Source organism: Channa argus, chromosome 9, assembly GCF_033026475.1.
Source record: "Channa argus isolate prfri chromosome 9, Channa argus male v1.0, whole genome shotgun sequence".
NCBI lineage: Eukaryota > Metazoa > Chordata > Actinopteri > Anabantiformes > Channidae > Channa > Channa argus.
The window spans coordinates 7,837,501-7,854,906 of record NC_090205.1 but is presented as its reverse complement, the minus strand read 5'-3'; the positions used below and the strand labels follow the sequence as shown (position 1 = coordinate 7,854,906).

The window sequence follows — 17,406 nt, the reverse complement described above, 5'->3', positions numbered from 1 at the left end:
AAGTGTTTCACTATAGCAGATGGCAGAAAGGAACGATGGCCATACACAGATTTAGATTCACTGAGAGAGGACGGGGAGACAGAAACTACAAAGACCATATCTTCTGCTTTAGGAAGTATTCCTTCTGCATTTTAAGGGTCCACAAGACATCAACACTTTGGACATGTGGAAGTTTGGACCACATTTTGGAGAACAGGCCACTTCCTCCTTGTCAAACTTAATTAACCATTTGACCATAATTTTGGTTAAGTTAGCTGGTGGATGGACAAATCAACAAGTGCTGAGATGACGAACATTAAACTATTTTACATCTCTCATCTGCTTTACTTCAGAAACTTTAACCTCATTCAAAGTGTAAGATGGGGTTTTCTAAATGTGTCATTTTCACGTCATTTCAAAACTACCTTTTAGACTCATCCTGTTTGTCTTTTCAAAACTGTTTTACAACCAGATATTAATCACTGTTCTTACTTTATCTGCACATAGCCTGCATGTTCTGATACAGCTAATACTGTGCACACAATTTGAATGTGGATTTTATTATGTGGAAACAAACTCAAACATAAAACAAACAACTTTTAATCATTTAGTCACAAAAAAAATAAATAAACATTATGCCATGGGGAAACACGTAGCATGGTGTAGTGCAGTGCTGCTCGTCTGTAAAAGTAAGAAGGCATTATAAATTATACTACATTTTCCACAGAAGATTCAATACCATATACCTGTGTGTGCGCGTTTGCATGTACCCCCTATAACCTCCCTTTGGAGCTGTAATACAGTACATTGGACTGAGCTGTGGTTATAACTGCTGCAGCAGATAAACACAGCTGCAGTGAAACCAATAGACACTGGCCTCAAGTAACCCTGAAGAAGTGGGGGGAGCCATAACAATGGTACATTAGAAACCTGCCTTAAGGACAAAACTGCTGCATCGGCTCTGTGTGTGTTTTACAGAGAAAGAGAGAGAACAGACAGATAATGACTAAGGTGAACAGACCAATACACACATAGTTTGTATGTCCATCTTTGTGTGGACATTCACAGAATGAACGGCCTCTTAAATGAACTTTAACCCATAACAATAAAACCGCTAACTCCCAGCCTGAACCCAACTCTCAAAAAAAGCTTTGATGCAAGTCAGAAAGTGAAGTGGTCATAATATTTTCAGTTTCCAAAACTGTTTTCACTCCCAAAAAATGAAAAAAAAAAATACAAAAAAAAAAACAAAAACAAAAAAAAAACAAGAACCTACAATGTACTTGCAGGCGTCTCCCTGCAAGTACACACAAGTCATGTTCTGCAGACAATGGCACTCTACCCCTAACCATGCCCGGTGTACACACAGACACAATTGGACAATATCTCGCAGATAAAAGACAATTACCAGATGTTTGGCATGTTTGCTTTGATAAGTGACATAACAAATACCGATTATAAAGACTTTGACTCATAACATTTAACTAATTGATTACTCTCCTTCAGATTAAGTTAATGCATGAACGTTCACTGTACTGTCACTGCAGCTGAGCCATGTCGAGCACCTTAAAGACAATGACTAATCCTGCTAATGTTATGTTTAAACATGTTTGTTGTTAATATGCATATGTTCATGTGCTGCTGTCCGACGAGGGAGAAATGACTTTTTAGCGTGATTAGTTGTTATTATAGTTATTTACTTTATTTTATTGTAATTTATTGACCGTATAAAGCCAATGCCAGAAAGACATCAGAAAGAAATAGTGTTTGAACAGTTGGTAAACTATGGGAACACAACCATATGGTGTGTGTGCGCGCGTGTGCATGTGTGTTTTTACAGCCCGACAGACCAACATCTGTGTATGTATGTGGCAGCTTTACATGCATCCACAGCTTGCACACACAAACACCCAATATGGCATTATTCTGTTTATCAGCGCATGTCATGTGTCTTCTGTGCTCAGGCTGATAGTATTTCCATAGCAACGCCCTTGTAGCGGATTTTTATTGTCATTTTCTAAAAAGCCTTGTGGGCGTCCTCGAGAGGGATTTAAACACTTGACAGGGTGACCTAGAGATGGCTGACCTCTTGAGATACAAGCTTAGCAGTTCTATAGTGACAACAGTGAAAAAGGAGAAGAATGATGCAAGTGCAGCTAGAGCAATTATGGACGAAAGCGTGATTAAAAACTGCTTTTAGATTTAGCAATTGGCCTTTTAGTCCATACTCTACCACAAACCTGAGGAAAATGCCTTTTAAGATGTTCCAGAACCTAATGTGACACAACAGAACATCTCTAACTTACTGTATATGCTAATACTAATACTAATAATAATAATAATAATGCTTGTTGTAGCATGCCTACAAGACAAAGGCCTGGATGTCCCACATTTTTTACTTCTAAACAAACAAAACAGACAAAACTGAAGTCAAAGTGTTTGGGCCCAAAAATCATTGCCAAAATTAGGAGCATCCTGTCTCAAAGTGGTGCCGAAAAACTAGTCCATGCATTTGTTTCTTGTAGGTTGGACTGCTGTAGTTCCCTACTTTCAGGATGCCCCAGTAACTCCTTAAAGAGCCTCCAATTAATCCAAAATGCTGCAGCAAGAGTGCTGACAGGAACTAGCAAGAGAGATCATATTTCACCTTCACTAGCTTCTCTCCATTGGCTTCCCATTAAATTGAGAATAGAATTTAAAACCCTGCTTCTTACATATAAAGCTCTGAATGTTCAGGCTCCATCATATATAGAAGACCTCACAGCACCATATCATCCCAGCAGACCACTTCGATCTCAGAATGCAGGCCTACTTGTGGTTCCCAGAGTTCCCAGACACCCTCTCCACTTTTGAGTCTAGGTTCTAAACCTTGCTCTTTGATAAAGCTTATAGTTATAGTTATGCTGCTTTAGGCTTAGACTGCTGGGGGGCCCAACCCCCAATGCACTGAGCTCCTTTCCTCCTCTTGTCCCCCTCTCCTCTCCCCACTGTATGACATTAACTTTGTGTCTTTTTCCTGTAGTTGTCTTTCTCCTTCTGTCTCTCTCTCTGCAGGTGTCCCCGGGTTTTGAAGCTGTGTGCTTTCCACTGTGCAGCTACTGATCCTACCAACCTGCCCAATGTTTTGTTGTTGCTCTTTTTCTCTTCTCTCTTCACTTTCTACTCACCCCAACCGGCCAAGGCAGATGGCCGCCCACCCTGAGCCTGGTTCTGCTGGAGGTTTCTAAAGGGAGTTTTTCCTCTCCACTGTTGCCTAGGGCTTGCTCAGGGGGAATTGTTGGGTTCTCTCAATACACCTTTATAGTCTTGACTTCATTCTGTAAAATGCCTTGAGATGACTTTGTTGTGAATTGGCGCCATATAAATTAAGTTGAATTGAACATACAATCTAAAAGAATATCCCTACAATAAAATATAGAATGCTATACTTCTGCAGGGGAGCTAATCACATTAAGTTTATTTGTTCAAAGCAGTGAGAAAGGCTTTTCTCTGTAATTGTTTTAAGTTTAACTGCAAATTTGTGTCATTGCCTGCAGAAATTTGGACATGAGCCATTTTCACATGCAACTGTGTGTGTGTGTGTGTGTGTGTGTGTGTGTGTGTGTGTGTGTGTGTGTGTGTGTGTGTTGTGTTCTGCTGGGGCAGAAAAGCAGAGATACAGAATGAGAGCAAGATGACTTCCAACTGATAGCAACAAAACGTTAGCAGATAGAGGAGGCGGTCCCTGCTGACCACAGACCTTTCTGTACTGTTGACCAACTCCTGCCCCTAAAACCCTTTCCTGTAATGCATCGGAGATATAACACATTAAATACTTTTTTGCATGAACTACATGTATCACAAAGTGTTCTCATAGGTACATTAGTGATGTTCACTACCACCTCTACTTAAACTCCTAGTCCAACTAATGTAATTACTAAAAACACCTGTAGCCCCCTTCTCACAGTTTGCCCCAGACAAACTGTGCTCAGAATTTAAATGAAAAAAGATTACCCATATCTTCTTTTTCCAAAGCCCCATTTTGGCTGCTTGCATTGTCGGCAGGCTGTTAATTCTAAAATATTTAACATGAAATTCTTGGTTGAATAAAATGTTCACACTAGCTGGTCAAGTTTGCGTTGGATCTTTTCCAAGAGAAAGTTTTCTGCCGTCACTGAGCAATGAAACTTCTTCTGCGAATCAATTATTTTTTTCCCCCCCATTTAGTGAGTGCAGTTAGATTTTCACAGACCCAGAAGCACCATGGGTTTTTTTTAAACTAAACCGAGGAATAACCCCCAACAATACTGTTTAGGTGGTGATTTGATGTTTCAAGAAATGAGGAAGCTCTGGCAAATATTTGGATGATGCGGCAGAAACCAGGTTGCTGACTCACTTTTTAAAGCCAAAATCCATTGTCACAACAACTATGACTACTACGGCCACACAGCATATTAGCACCTACTTCCCAGATGAAGTGAGAGCCAGTGAGCACTACTCATTGTTATGCAAACCATCAACACCACCGACTCATCCTAAAACCACCAAGTGCAACATTTACTCAGCTCCATTCATGTACAGTAGTGGGTTAAAATCGGGAATCACTTTCCCATGGATGTGGCTGGGATGTCATCAATTCAACAAACAAATTAAATGATAAATACATTAAGATATTGTAAACTCCACTAACTTAAAAGACTTTCAGTACAGCCGACATTTCACAATTTAGTGGCAGCACTTGCCATTAAAAAAGGTGTCGGATTCTACTGTACCTCTGTCTCCACACTGCCTGGCTTATTCGTCTTTTCCTGCTCTAACTATGTTCTGGTTCAGATCAGCTAACAATACAGAATTTGACTCAAAGACGTAATCATGTTTGCAAAGTCGGCACTAGCTGCACGAGCAGATTATTTTTAATGCCATTCATGTGTCCAGGGAGGCAACAGGATGTGACACAGCTTAGCTGGAGAAAGACATGCGTACTGTCATAAAGGTGAGCTGGACAAGGACTGATGAGCAAACGCTCTAAATAAATAAAATAAAAAAGTGAAAGTGGATGCCTTATTTGGACATGTACCCACTGTCATGGGAATACAGTTGTCAGTGTTCCTCATAAATTTATGACTAAATCCATGTGTGACATGCTGGAGGGTCCTTCTTCACCTTACAGGTCAAAGACAACGTTTTATTCTCATAGATGACATGTACGTCCTTACTTTCTGGGAACAACCCAAAAGAGAGAAGCAGCTAGAGGCTAGTCAAGGGAAAACTTAACGGTGTTTCATTAGAAGACCAGTGTTTTTCTTTTTGTTTTGTTGGTAAAGCGATTCTAGCCAAATCTTTTCCCATGAGGAAAAAAAAGTGTTTGTGTCTGTGACAGTTTAGCTGGCTGTGTTTACCACCATCCCCCTGTGCCTCCATGTAATTCATAACAACTAGTGACAGCTAAATAGTAAGCTAGTGTATACAGGCAAAGGCTGCCCACGCACACAGCCCACCTGTTGACTGTGTGTGTGTGTGTGTGTGTGTGTGTGTGTGTGTGAGAGGGACTCAGACAGGCATAATTAAAATCCGTTGGTAGCTAAGCTGGTTTACAGAGGCTTTAAAGGCAACCAGGGTCATACTGTCTTCTTCACCTTTTCTCTACTCTGCTTTTCATCATCCTCCACCATTTCCAATCATTTAGTTAACATTACCTTGCAGACATTTTTTTTTTTTTTACTCTCCACATCTTCTCTTTTATAAAATGCGATATCAAGGATGTATAAGATGTATCAAGTATTGTGTTGGACCACCTAGTCAATCCTGGAGCTGATGCTTTTCAAAGTGAACATAAAGAATACTAGTGATGTTTGGGCTGATTTGGATTGAAGTAGGAGGACTTAGCATGGCAGACACAGCTTTGAAGCTTTCAGCTGTGGAAAAAATTTAATCTCCAAGCAAGAATGAAGACTGATATGCAGTACAGAGCTGATACTTATTTCAAGCTGCAAGGATGTAGATCCCATGAATTTCGCTTTTTCTTCAATTACTGATCAAAACCTTTAATTGCTATTGATTATTATTGACAGTTGTGCCTCACCTAACATTTTTTTCCATTACTGGTGTGTGTATCTTTGTTTCTTAAAATAATGGAATAAGTGTTAAGTCCCTAAAATAGTGAGAAATCGCAAGTATAAGTGTCCATTCTTAAAGATTTCATTCACTATTTTACATTGACAATTTGCAGTATATACTGCACATATTATAGTTACTGGAAAATATGCACATTAAATGGCAAAAAATATGCGGAATATCAATTGTTTCAACTATACAGTACATATTTCCTGAACATATGATTACTTTTTTCTCTTAAATTTTTAAGCATTATAAGCAACAACAGCCATCACTCTTCTGGTTTCAGGCTTTTCACCAGATTTTGAAACTTGGCTGCAGGGAGTTTCTCTCATTCAGACGTGAGAGACAAAGACAGGGCTCTGTGCAGGCCAGTCAAGATCCAGCAAAACAGCGTCTATGGAGACAGTAGGCACCGTCTTGTTACCACTGTGTGCGGTATAATTATGTACGTTAACATAAAGACTTACAATAACTAATCAACTTAGTTCAAGACATTCTACATAAGATAATAAATCACTGACCAAATTTACAGGCACTTAATTGGTCAAATAGTGATTTGGAGGAACGCGATCATATAAAACTGAGTGCAGCTATACAAAAAGGTAATATAAATGTTTCATCTTGGTGCTTTACCAAACACGTTTTTAAATATCAATAATACCAATAAAACTGATTTCAATTTAGTCGAAGCTACGGAGAGATGAAGTGAGTAGTGGTGAACTTCACACCCTCCTCTAATTAGATTTAGTGACTTGGATAATTCCTATTATATAAATGAAAATGGCCCTCTGAAATATTTAAAGCCTCCGGCACAAGCTTACTGCCCCCCACCCCTCCACCAGGGACACTGTCACCAGGAGGGGCAACATGTGCAAAACGCAGCAATTAATCAATAATGAACGACATCCCACCACATCTTGTGCCCCAGATTAATAGGCCTGATGCACACAAATTCAACACACACCCAAATAAAAGTAACAACCTGAACAACACACAGAAAATAATTAATAATAAAATATTGCATGCATACAATAACGTATTCACTTATGTGAAACTCTTGCACACACTTAGTCTCACAATGGCACTGGGGAAACACAAACACTGCCCAAAACATATGGGAAATCAATATTCTTTTTAAAAGGCGCCATTTAACCCTCTGGGCTGTGTTGAATTGATTTTTTTCAGCGCCTTCTTCACGTTTGCTCTTCTTTTTTTATTCTCCAGCTTTCTTTGTCCATTCCCTCTCTCAAAAGCCACTGTAAAGAGGTCAGTCCAACTCAGTGCTTGTTGGATCACTGAAAACTGTCTGAAACACCACCCTTTCTGATAATTCCTATAACATCTGGAAATCAATAATTCAACACACAGGCACTTCAGTGTTTAAAAGGTAGAAAAGATGAGAGGCTGAACCTTTTGAGCCACAGTTTTCCTTGTAACCCTGAAGAAGATCTAATGTCATCTTAGGTTGGTAAAATCTGGTTTGTAGACTTTTAGTATCTCACTTAAGCCAAAGCAGACCCTAGCTCCAAATACCAAAAGATCAGAAAAGCAAATGGTGGAAAAAAAAAAAAAAAAAAAAAAAAAAACACTCTGTTTAGCACCTGTTTGCCTATGAAAACATAAGGCGAGTCACCTCCCTCATTTCTCAAAGCTGATAAAATGATGGTCCAGCTTACTGTAATAGCAATACAGGTGCAGACCAGTGAAATGCGAGGTAAAGTAAAAATATTTCACAGCATTTCCTCTTATTTGATTAGATCACCTCCTGTTTGTCCAACATAACCTGTCTGGCTAGCCTCTAACACAGAGTGCAATGTTAATCACACACACACACCTATGTTGTGTTAGGGGTGTATGTACATACAAAAACACCATTAAAACACAGCCCTAGGGAGGGTTACAGCCTAGACCAAATTCACGTTTTAATGGCCTGCCTGAGGCCAACTAGCTCAGAGCCTGTCTCCTCTTTTAAGGAGACAAAAAAAAAAAAAAAAAAAAAAAAAAAAAAGTGTTTCACAGTGGTCCAAAGAGCGAAAGAAAAATAATCTTTATATAGGCCTTACTTTTACTTCACCTGCATAATTGTCATTGTGTTTTCCATTTCTACATTTCCTTCTTTTATTATTCATTATTACAGGCTAATGGAGCCAAGCCACCTTCTTCAGAGGTTATCAAACTTGCCTTCGGACCGGGAGCTTAGTCCAATATGACAGTATTGTAGTATTTTCACCACAGAAACCGCCCGATTACGTCCAGGTGAACCAGTAAAAGCACTAATGTGTTTACTAACCAATGGCTAGACTTAATGTCAAAGTGCAGCCTAATGTAACCGGAGTGGGACTTGAACTCAAGTGGAGCTAGGGTGTCATTTTTCTGGACCGTATATGAACAAAGTGCCTGTCACTCAGACCCCCAATCCCCCCTCCCCACCCCACCCCACCCCACCACAAATCCTCTTATCTCTTTTTTTTTTACTCCCTGCAGCGTGTTTCAATAATCGGAGCTTTACTCCTTTATTCCTACTTTTTTTGGCTCTCGTAAAATCTGCCTATCCAAATGCCTCTGTCTCTCATCTGCCACCACATCATTTCTCCAAACGTTCCTCGCTAATTAAATTTACTGGTTTGAATTGATGTTTCTGAACCACAAATTCACAACATCTAAATTATAAATGTAATATTCCTATGCTACTACATCAGGCTTCTATTTTGATTACTGTAACAATAACTGCCCCCCCCCCCCCATTTCTAGCACCTTTACTTCTCTCCCTTACATCCTCTTGCTGCTTTCCTCTACCACCCCCCCAAAATCACATGTCCCTAGTCTCTTTCTAGGAATTGAACCTGGCGTAATTCCCCATTACTGAGATTGATGGACCTGGGGCTGAGTAAAACAGCTAGCAGGCTCTAGATGTACCGGAGGTGGGCTTATAAACACTCTGGAAGTACAAGCTCTTCCTGAAGGTTTCAGAATTTTCACCTCTGACTCGCCATCGGTCTATTTTTAGTTAATGCAAGTGTTGGATGCGTTAATCATCAGGTCCTGAGCTGCTTCAAGAAAATTGAAGTGGTTTGAATGTTGCTTTGGTTGAAAGCTTCAATAGTAGTGTTTATGGGAAACATTTCTATGCATCTGTGAATGTTTAAATATTGTTTACCCCACACCAATGGACAATTATTGATGCTACAGTTTTAGCCCTTTTCTAGCACCACCTTTCTGACAATATTTAGATCAATGGTCAAAGCATAAATATTATAATATGTGAGACAGTTTCATAGTGCTTTCTGACTGAGAGGATTCCTGGAGTTTGTGTTTCTGCTGTGAAGGTTAAAAACACACTTTATGCAACATAATAAAAAGTACAAACAGTTCCACAACAACCTGAGTGTAATCTTGTTATTTAAGCAGCAGAGCAAACTCAGGCTGCATGTGTCTGTGTCGCAGCAACATGAAAGCTCCCACTGTCATGGAGTCCAGAAATAGAGCGGAGAAAGCCCTCTTTGTGTTTGCTTGATTCAATAGACAGGACGGTTTCAAAAAGTGGCCAACTGTTGTTCTTCTGTGCGACTGTGTGTGTGCGCGTGCATGTTTTCACAAAACTCCTGCAATGTGAACTCCTGTAACACATCACCTATGACAGTAAAAGCTGATAACAGATTGGGGGGTGGGAGGGGTCACAAAACAGATATAGCAGGTAAGAATGGCCCTACAAAAACTGTGCTGCGCATTAGCAATACAGAACAATGGTTCATTACCTATGTCTTATCAGCACTTACAGGCAACCTCTCTCTTAGCCAGAAGCTTTAACCTCCTGAATACTATTCAGAGAAGGCAGAACAGTGGCAACTGATGGAGCGGGGCACAGCAGTCATTGTACCTGTCATAGTCAAAATGACAAACTTAGCTTCACTCAGTATAGAATGAATGGAAAAGCACCAGTTCAAGCTGATTTAAGAACAAGATTTATTTTTTTGGAAGAATTCTTCCAAAAAAATACCTACTAACAAAGCAAAACAAAAGCACTGGCTCTGTGTGAAAAATCCTGTGAATGGCTTGATGGCTGCTGCAGTTTTAGGTCCTCGACAGACAGAACACATTTTAGTAGACGGCGGAAAGCATTTTGTAATAGTTTTCAGTTAGTGTGTTGCATTCAGTCGCTCTTTTTACTTCACGTTTCTTTGTAGGAGCAGACTGAACTCCTCCAGTTAAAAGTTTGTACCCTGAAAGCTCCCAACATCATTAGGGTTTGGTCCAATCAGTTCAGCTGATTATGATTAGGCAGCAAACTGCTCCCAACTCCTCCAAAAATAAACCATGAAGCTCCAAGCTGGTGGGTCTTCAGAGGTAAACTTGAAAAAACACAAGGTCCAGAAATGCCAGGTGCTCAGCAACACAAAAGCAGGGAGCAAAAGTCTTCACTCTTATTGAAAACAATTACCCCATGTTCTGACTGATTTGGTCTTCAGCTTGTTTAAAGCAAATAAAACAAAGCTCTCCGTAGACTCTTGACGTCCCATGATCAGTTTTGATCACTCAAAATCCTGCAACAACCAAATCCAAATTTCCCTGATGAGGCAAACACGAAATTGCTAATGTTAATCAAGGCCAAAATCTTCAGTCACACACTGGAATAGGTGGGTTTCTGACTTCCAGATCAATATTTAACTTTGTGAAACAACTCCTAGTGTTTTTGGTTTTGTTTTACAGCGCATTTGTGCTTTCATTTTAATCAGCCAAAGCACATGTTAAAACAAAAAGGATATTTCCTTCTGATCATGTCATACCAGGTTCTATCTGTTAAGGTGGACTGCAGTGAATGTGGAATATGTGTTTGAATTTTCCACTAACAGTATGTCATGCAGATGCAATGATCTGTGAATTACATCCAGCTATGAATGCGGCAGAGGCTGGAGATTTATAGCAACAACTGCTGCAGCACCATGTGCGATTAAAAAACAACACCATTTTCCGTAGCTCTTCATACATATGCAGTGCCATAAATCAATCATTAACCTGTAGTATGTTTGGTACTAACCGGTTTGGGCATCTTTCTCCTCTCTCCGCCCGTCCCCTGTTGCCGAGAAAACAGAAAGAAGTCGTCCTCCGTCTTCCTGCCTCTCTACAGGGCACCAGCGCCTGACACACAGCAACAACAAACACAAAAGCATCAATATCAGCAAACAAATAACATGTTTATGCATAGTTGTCTTGGGACAAAACTAGAAAAGAAAAACAAACAAAACAAAAAAAAAAGCCTGGTGAACACCAGGGGATTTTCTAAAATGAACTGATTGTAAAAACATAGACCAAAGATATAAAGACAGAATAAATTGATTAGATTTTAAATGTGGAAATGCACAAACCAGATGTTCAGTTAAGATGCAGGACCATACACTGTGTCCCAAATGCTTTCAGAGGGGCAATTTCAGAGACTTGAGATCCTACATAAAGTTTCAGTATGAAAGGTGACTTCAGATACTACTACAAGTACACAACATACAGCTAGTGACGATTTCTAATTGGCTATTGGAGTATTCTGCTCAATACAATATTTTAAATTGCTGCTCCTTTCACAGTACGGGATTTCCAGTTGTCAGAAATGTTTAACAATTAAAAACTGTTGGTATCATTAGGATCGTGTCAGTAAACCCCTCACACTACGCTTGGACAAGTCAGACCCAAAATCTGCTCCATTTTCCTCGTACAGAGGGTCAGCTTAAAATACGAATGAGTTTAGGGGAGTGTAAATGTGGTTTGAAAATGTGGTCACAATATAATACTCAGTCACTTAAAAATTATATAAATGTTTTCAGACAGTATGATATGGGAAACCTCTAGCATGAAATTTAATTTACCAACTGTGTGATAAAAGAGTATCAGCGAGAATGAAAGGAAAGGTGTTCAAGACGGTGGTGAGACCAGCAATGTTGTTCGGCTTAGAGACAGTGGCACTGAAGAAAAGACAGGAGGCAGAGCTGGAGGTAGCAGAGCTTAAGATGTTGAGGTTCTCTTTGGGAGTGACGAGGATGGACAGGATCAGGAATGAGGACATCAGAGGGACAGCTCATGTTAGATGTTTTGGAGATAAAGTCAGAGAGGCCAGATTGAGGTGGTTTGGACATGTTCAGAGGAGAAACTGTGAATATATCGGTAGAAGGATGCTGAGGTTGGAGCTGCCAGGCGGGAGGTCTAGAGGAAGACCAAAGAGGAGATTTATGGATGTAGTGAGGGAGGACATGAAGTTAGTTGGTGTGAGTGAAGAGGATGCAGAGGATAGAGTTAGATAGAGGCACATGATTCGCTGTGGCGACCCCTGAAAGGGAGCAGCCGAAAGGAAAAGAAGAAGAAGAAGAAGAAGAACTGTGACAGAAAAGTAACCAAATCAGTCCTCATAGAGGCGTGAAAAGTTTGACAACATATTACTCAAACCATGAATTGATTATGTCTGAATTGTGTTTATTTTCTCAGCATTTGACTTGTTTGCTGTTGTTCTTCAGGTTTAACCAGTGTCAAGCTAATGTTAACAGCAAAATAGGTTTTTTGTACTTTAAAAACCATTAAAACACAACATGGGAAAAACAAATGAGAAATGTAGAGTGTAAGAAAGAAAAAAAAAAAGAAAAAAGAGAAGGAGCAGGTGTTACAGTGAGAATTGGGCAAATAGCCGAGAGAAGGAAAAAAAGAGAACTCCTAAAATAACGGCATAAAAATCGCAGTGAGAAACGGAAAGGAAATGATAGCTTCCTCTCATCTGCTCTAAATTTTTTTTTTGAGAAGTCATTAACATGATCCCTCTCTCAGCCAACTGTTGACCTGCTTATTATTAGTTTAAATAAATGCTATGTTTGTCAGGTAAAAGCTATCTGGATTTATCAAAAACTGCTCATCAGCGACATGACTGAAAGGTAAAACAGAGCAGCTGGTAGGGGTCCCGTAGGTGCTGAATCTTTGTGATGTAGGAGGCCAAAAATAGACCTCTCTCTCTCTCAAGTGTCAGCACACAGAATTTAACCAGACCCAACCACAAGCTCCGTCTGAAGGCAGAAGTACAGCAACAACTAAGATTAAACTGGAAGATTTTAAATCTTGTGACATTTAATTCATCATTGCTTAAGATTAAGAAGTTTTGCTGATCAGTGGGTCTGATTTAAAGCATTTCTGTTTGGCACACAGAAATATTTGGTGTGAGTCATAAAAACATAGTGCTGAGCAATATGTAGAGTTGGTTCATTTACATTTTTTGTCTGTAGAAAAATTTAAACATTTTTTCAAGTAAGTATACTGAAAACACGGGATGACCATTATTCACATGGCATAATAATAAAGCATCAATCTGGTCTTACACAGAGTATATACACTGTATGGAGCCAATGAAAATGGGACTGTGCTACCAACATTTCTGCCTCAAAGTCTACAAAAAACAAATTAATTCTACAGTTCATATCATTATGCACCATATACATCTCCTTATTCTTATTTCCAAACCTGTATGTGTACATGTGTATGTGAAAGTCTTTCTAGTTGCCAACTTTACCTCAGTTTAAGTTATGTATGTCACACAAGTGCCTCTTTGGCTTTTCTAAATGTTTCTATTTCCATTAAAATTATGTTTCAGAAGTAGAATATAAAAGTACATTTCGAAAGACACTGAATCTTCTTAAAGGAAATTGCAAGTATTAAAATCACATCAGAGAGCATTATGAAAACTACTTGAGAAACTGACCTAATTTGGCCCAACTTATCTCTCTCACATTAGCCTTCAGAAAAGTCACTTTCATGTCCCCCATATCTGTGGGACACTGCAAATCAGTGCACAACTCAACCTTCCATCATCCCATCCCTTCCCCTTTGTGGCCAAACCCTTAAAGAACAACTCATTTTCTGGATAAAAAGTATGTCTAACAATTCTCATAGACACACCAAAACCAACACTCGTTATTGGAGTGTACTATTTTGGGCATTAGACCTTTATTCAATTATTAAAAACACATCACCCAGACAGGCCTCTGCATTGGCTGACATGTTTCTTTATCGCAGAATGCTTAGTAAAGACAAGTTTCCCCCAAATGCTTGAAGTCACCATAATTCCACCAGAGATCTTGAGCACGCACAGTTGACTGATCTACTTCAAAAAGCTGTACAACGTTACAGTGATATAGAGCATCTGGGGCAAACTTTGTTTACAATTTCTCCATCACTGGTTTGGGAATGACGAAATATGTGAACCAGTGGAGCGGTTTGTTTGCGCCATGTGTTTTTTTTTTTATTTGTTTATTGGACAGATATTAACTTAAGTAGAGGCAATGTATTGTGGGTTTTGGTTTTCCCATGGGGATTGTTGCAAATAAAATGAAATTTAGAAAACGACCAAAGCGATTCTTTAAAAAGGTATGCAAGACCTGAAACTTGTCTTGGTTCAAAAATCAGCACAGCTCCTGAGATCCGGCTCATGCTAAAGGTGAAAAGAAGCTTAACACAAGACTGTCATTTAACGCTCCTCTATACCATCATTAACACATTGTTAAAATACAATGACAAAGACAGAAATAATGTTGAAATGACATCCTTTTCACACAGTTTCACTCAACATTACGATATCAAACTCTGTAGAACTCAGAATATTATACTGGGTTCAATGTTGAAGCTGACATAAAGCTAAGTCCCTTGGTTAAATACTAAAATATAAGCAGGCAGACTTAATAAAACTGCACAATAGGCAGCCTGACTTTATCAGTTGGGTCTCTCAGTGCAATTTTCTCCACCTCTGTTTCTCCTTTTCTTTCCAATTCACCTTTTCAATAGCGAGACAGTGCAAGAGTGAGGAGAAGAATAAGTACATTGATGGGAGAAAAGGAATAGTGAGTCAGAAAGGAGGACTACATTTGAAGCCTGCCGTCACCCATATACCTGAAGCCAGGAGACGGTGAATACTAAAATAATGAACAGACTTAAAGCTGTCTGGTGTCTGGAGCATAGAAAGATGATGGCTCTTGCTCAAACTCAGAAGAACTGCACCATTCATCCATTGTGCAATTTATATCAATAAAAGTGAGATAAATATATATACACACACACACACATTTTTTTTACAAAAATGTTACACCTGATCTTGTTCTTTGTCACAGTCTCGATAACATCAGCGTTGCTCTCTGTTTATCAAGGTGAAAGCGTAGCTGAATCTATAGCTCGTGCTTGCTAAGGGAACACAGATCTGCTCTGTTTAGCAGCTCCAAAACCTCGTAAACCTGAATTTAAAAGCCCTCAGGGCATGTGTGTTCTTTCATTCAAAGAAACCAGAGAGTTGCTCCTGAGTGGATCCAGCTTCCAGGTCACCATTCATGCAGAAAGAAACCCTGCTCTCTGTGCACATTACTGTCTTTCATCTCTCTCATTTTGTCCAAAAAAACCTCAACTGTTGCATTTTACAAACAAACATCCTGTTACAGGAGGTGCTTTGCTCCTGCTCTGCCCTCACCTCCTCTTTAAACACATTCGAGTAGAGAGGGTTAGAGTTCTGATTGTTTTTAACCTTATAAATCCTTGTTATGCTTCTAAATAATGGCATTTTATAATAAGTAAAGTTCAGAGCATCCTGTAATTTTCAGGAATAAATGGCTTTATGACTAGGAACATCAATGTTGGTGGTTTCTTACAGGACACACTTACATTTTATTAGTTTTTTAAATAGCAAAATTTTAAAGTGTTTTTCTAGATTGCTCTCTTTTTACTTTGCATATTAATAATTATTGTACAAATTTACATGAAGCATCTTTTTCTGTTGTGCAACCGTAAACTTTTGATGCAGCAACATAATTTAGAATCCTAACACTTCAAAGTTTAAGTAGACCCAACATAACATAATACGATGAGGAACAACGTAAATGTGAGAGCAAAATGCAGAAATGTCAAATGACACCTATACACATAAATCTATTACCCCAGTGCAGTTTTTTGAAACTCCAACCTCATGCCCCTGCAGTCACATGATCAACAGCCAATTGGACAAACGCTAATCATGGATTCAAGTCCTTTTTTAAAAGCACAAACAGAAAATAAAGGAATCCTTAAACCACTTTCTAAGAATCAAATTAGCTAGAATGAGAACCAACAGGATTATTTTAGCATGATAGCATCATGTTGGCCTGAAATACTTAAGTGTACTTCATCTTTGTGTTTATGTTCCATGCTTGCGACAGCCAACTATCTACACAAAGACATTTTAAAGATAAAAGAAATCTGCCAAAAAGCCTTTAGCTGTTCATGGTAAAACTGTCTCCTGTTCAGTAGAACATTTCACTATTTATGCTACATCCGTCATTACATGTGTTGGTGGAGGCTAAAACTTCTCCTGCCGCAAGTGCCTGAGATGACACATAAACACACACACATTACAACAGCTGTCACAAAGAAGGCAGGAAACTGAACCAACTGCTCCGCTTGACTACAAGGCTTCACTTGTACAACCGAAGAGCCAAGTGACTCCTCAGCCTCTGTTTGTCACACAGAACAAATGGCCTGACCAGGATGTGATCCACAGAGCCACAAACATGACCACTCACCAAACTGCTGCTGGAAAAAATAAGTGAATTATTCATTTCACGGTCATCCACAAGCAGGCTAAATTCATAGACTGTAATAAGTAAAAGAAAAGCCAGACAAAAAGACAGAATGAGCAACATCTGTCTGGCTCCTGACAGACAACTACAGAAGTTAGAAATAAACTAAACAAACACCACATGGATTCAAGTTTCTCCCAAACTGAGAGACAAAGTAACACTGAGGGTAGTGAAGGTCTCTCACAAAGCTGACAAACCTCTGAGTCCTTGTGACAAATGACGCTCCCAAGCTGTCCAACTCCGGTTTGTTGTTGAGCATACAGTAAATGTGGTAAGAGTTTTAGTCCAGAAGAATTAAAGTCAGTTTAGAACAGCATGAATCAGTGGCACTAAGAAGAAACAGACCACAGACTACCTGACTTGCTATTTCATGCCAGTTTCTCTGCCTTCCATCTTTGTTTAGTAATTATTGTAAGGCCCCAACAACAACAAGATGGTGCACTCAGCACTAAGTACTCATCTGATCGATGTTCACTGTAATAAATATTCACTTGGCTAAACAGAAGGTGACAGTTTTAAACAGCTGTTACAATCAATGGAAATGTGATTTTAATGGCATCATTGCTCCTGTCTACTTCTGCATGGAGCTGACACTCATCCTGTCTGACTTAAATGTTGATGTTCATATGCTTTTCCATAAAGACGTAGGACTAATGTGCCGACTTAACTCAAACTGGGCTCGCTCTGTTTGAACACATTAATAAAGCACTTGAAG

At 39.3% G+C, this 17,406-nt stretch overlaps 1 protein-coding gene across 3 annotated transcripts in view; it reads right to left on the bottom strand.

Annotated features, from left to right (window-relative positions):
* The window catches only part of LOC137133060 (radixin), a 38,697-nt gene that overhangs the window by 17,180 nt on the left and 4,111 nt on the right, over positions 1-17,406 (bottom strand). For all 3 annotated transcript variants that reach the window (XM_067516188.1, XM_067516190.1, XM_067516191.1), the window contains exon 2: positions 11,111-11,211. In XM_067516188.1, coding sequence (XP_067372289.1) covers positions 11,111-11,122 — 12 coding nt within the window. In that variant the 5' untranslated portion in view covers positions 11,123-11,211. The remainder of the gene's footprint in view (positions 1-11,110; positions 11,212-17,406) is intronic.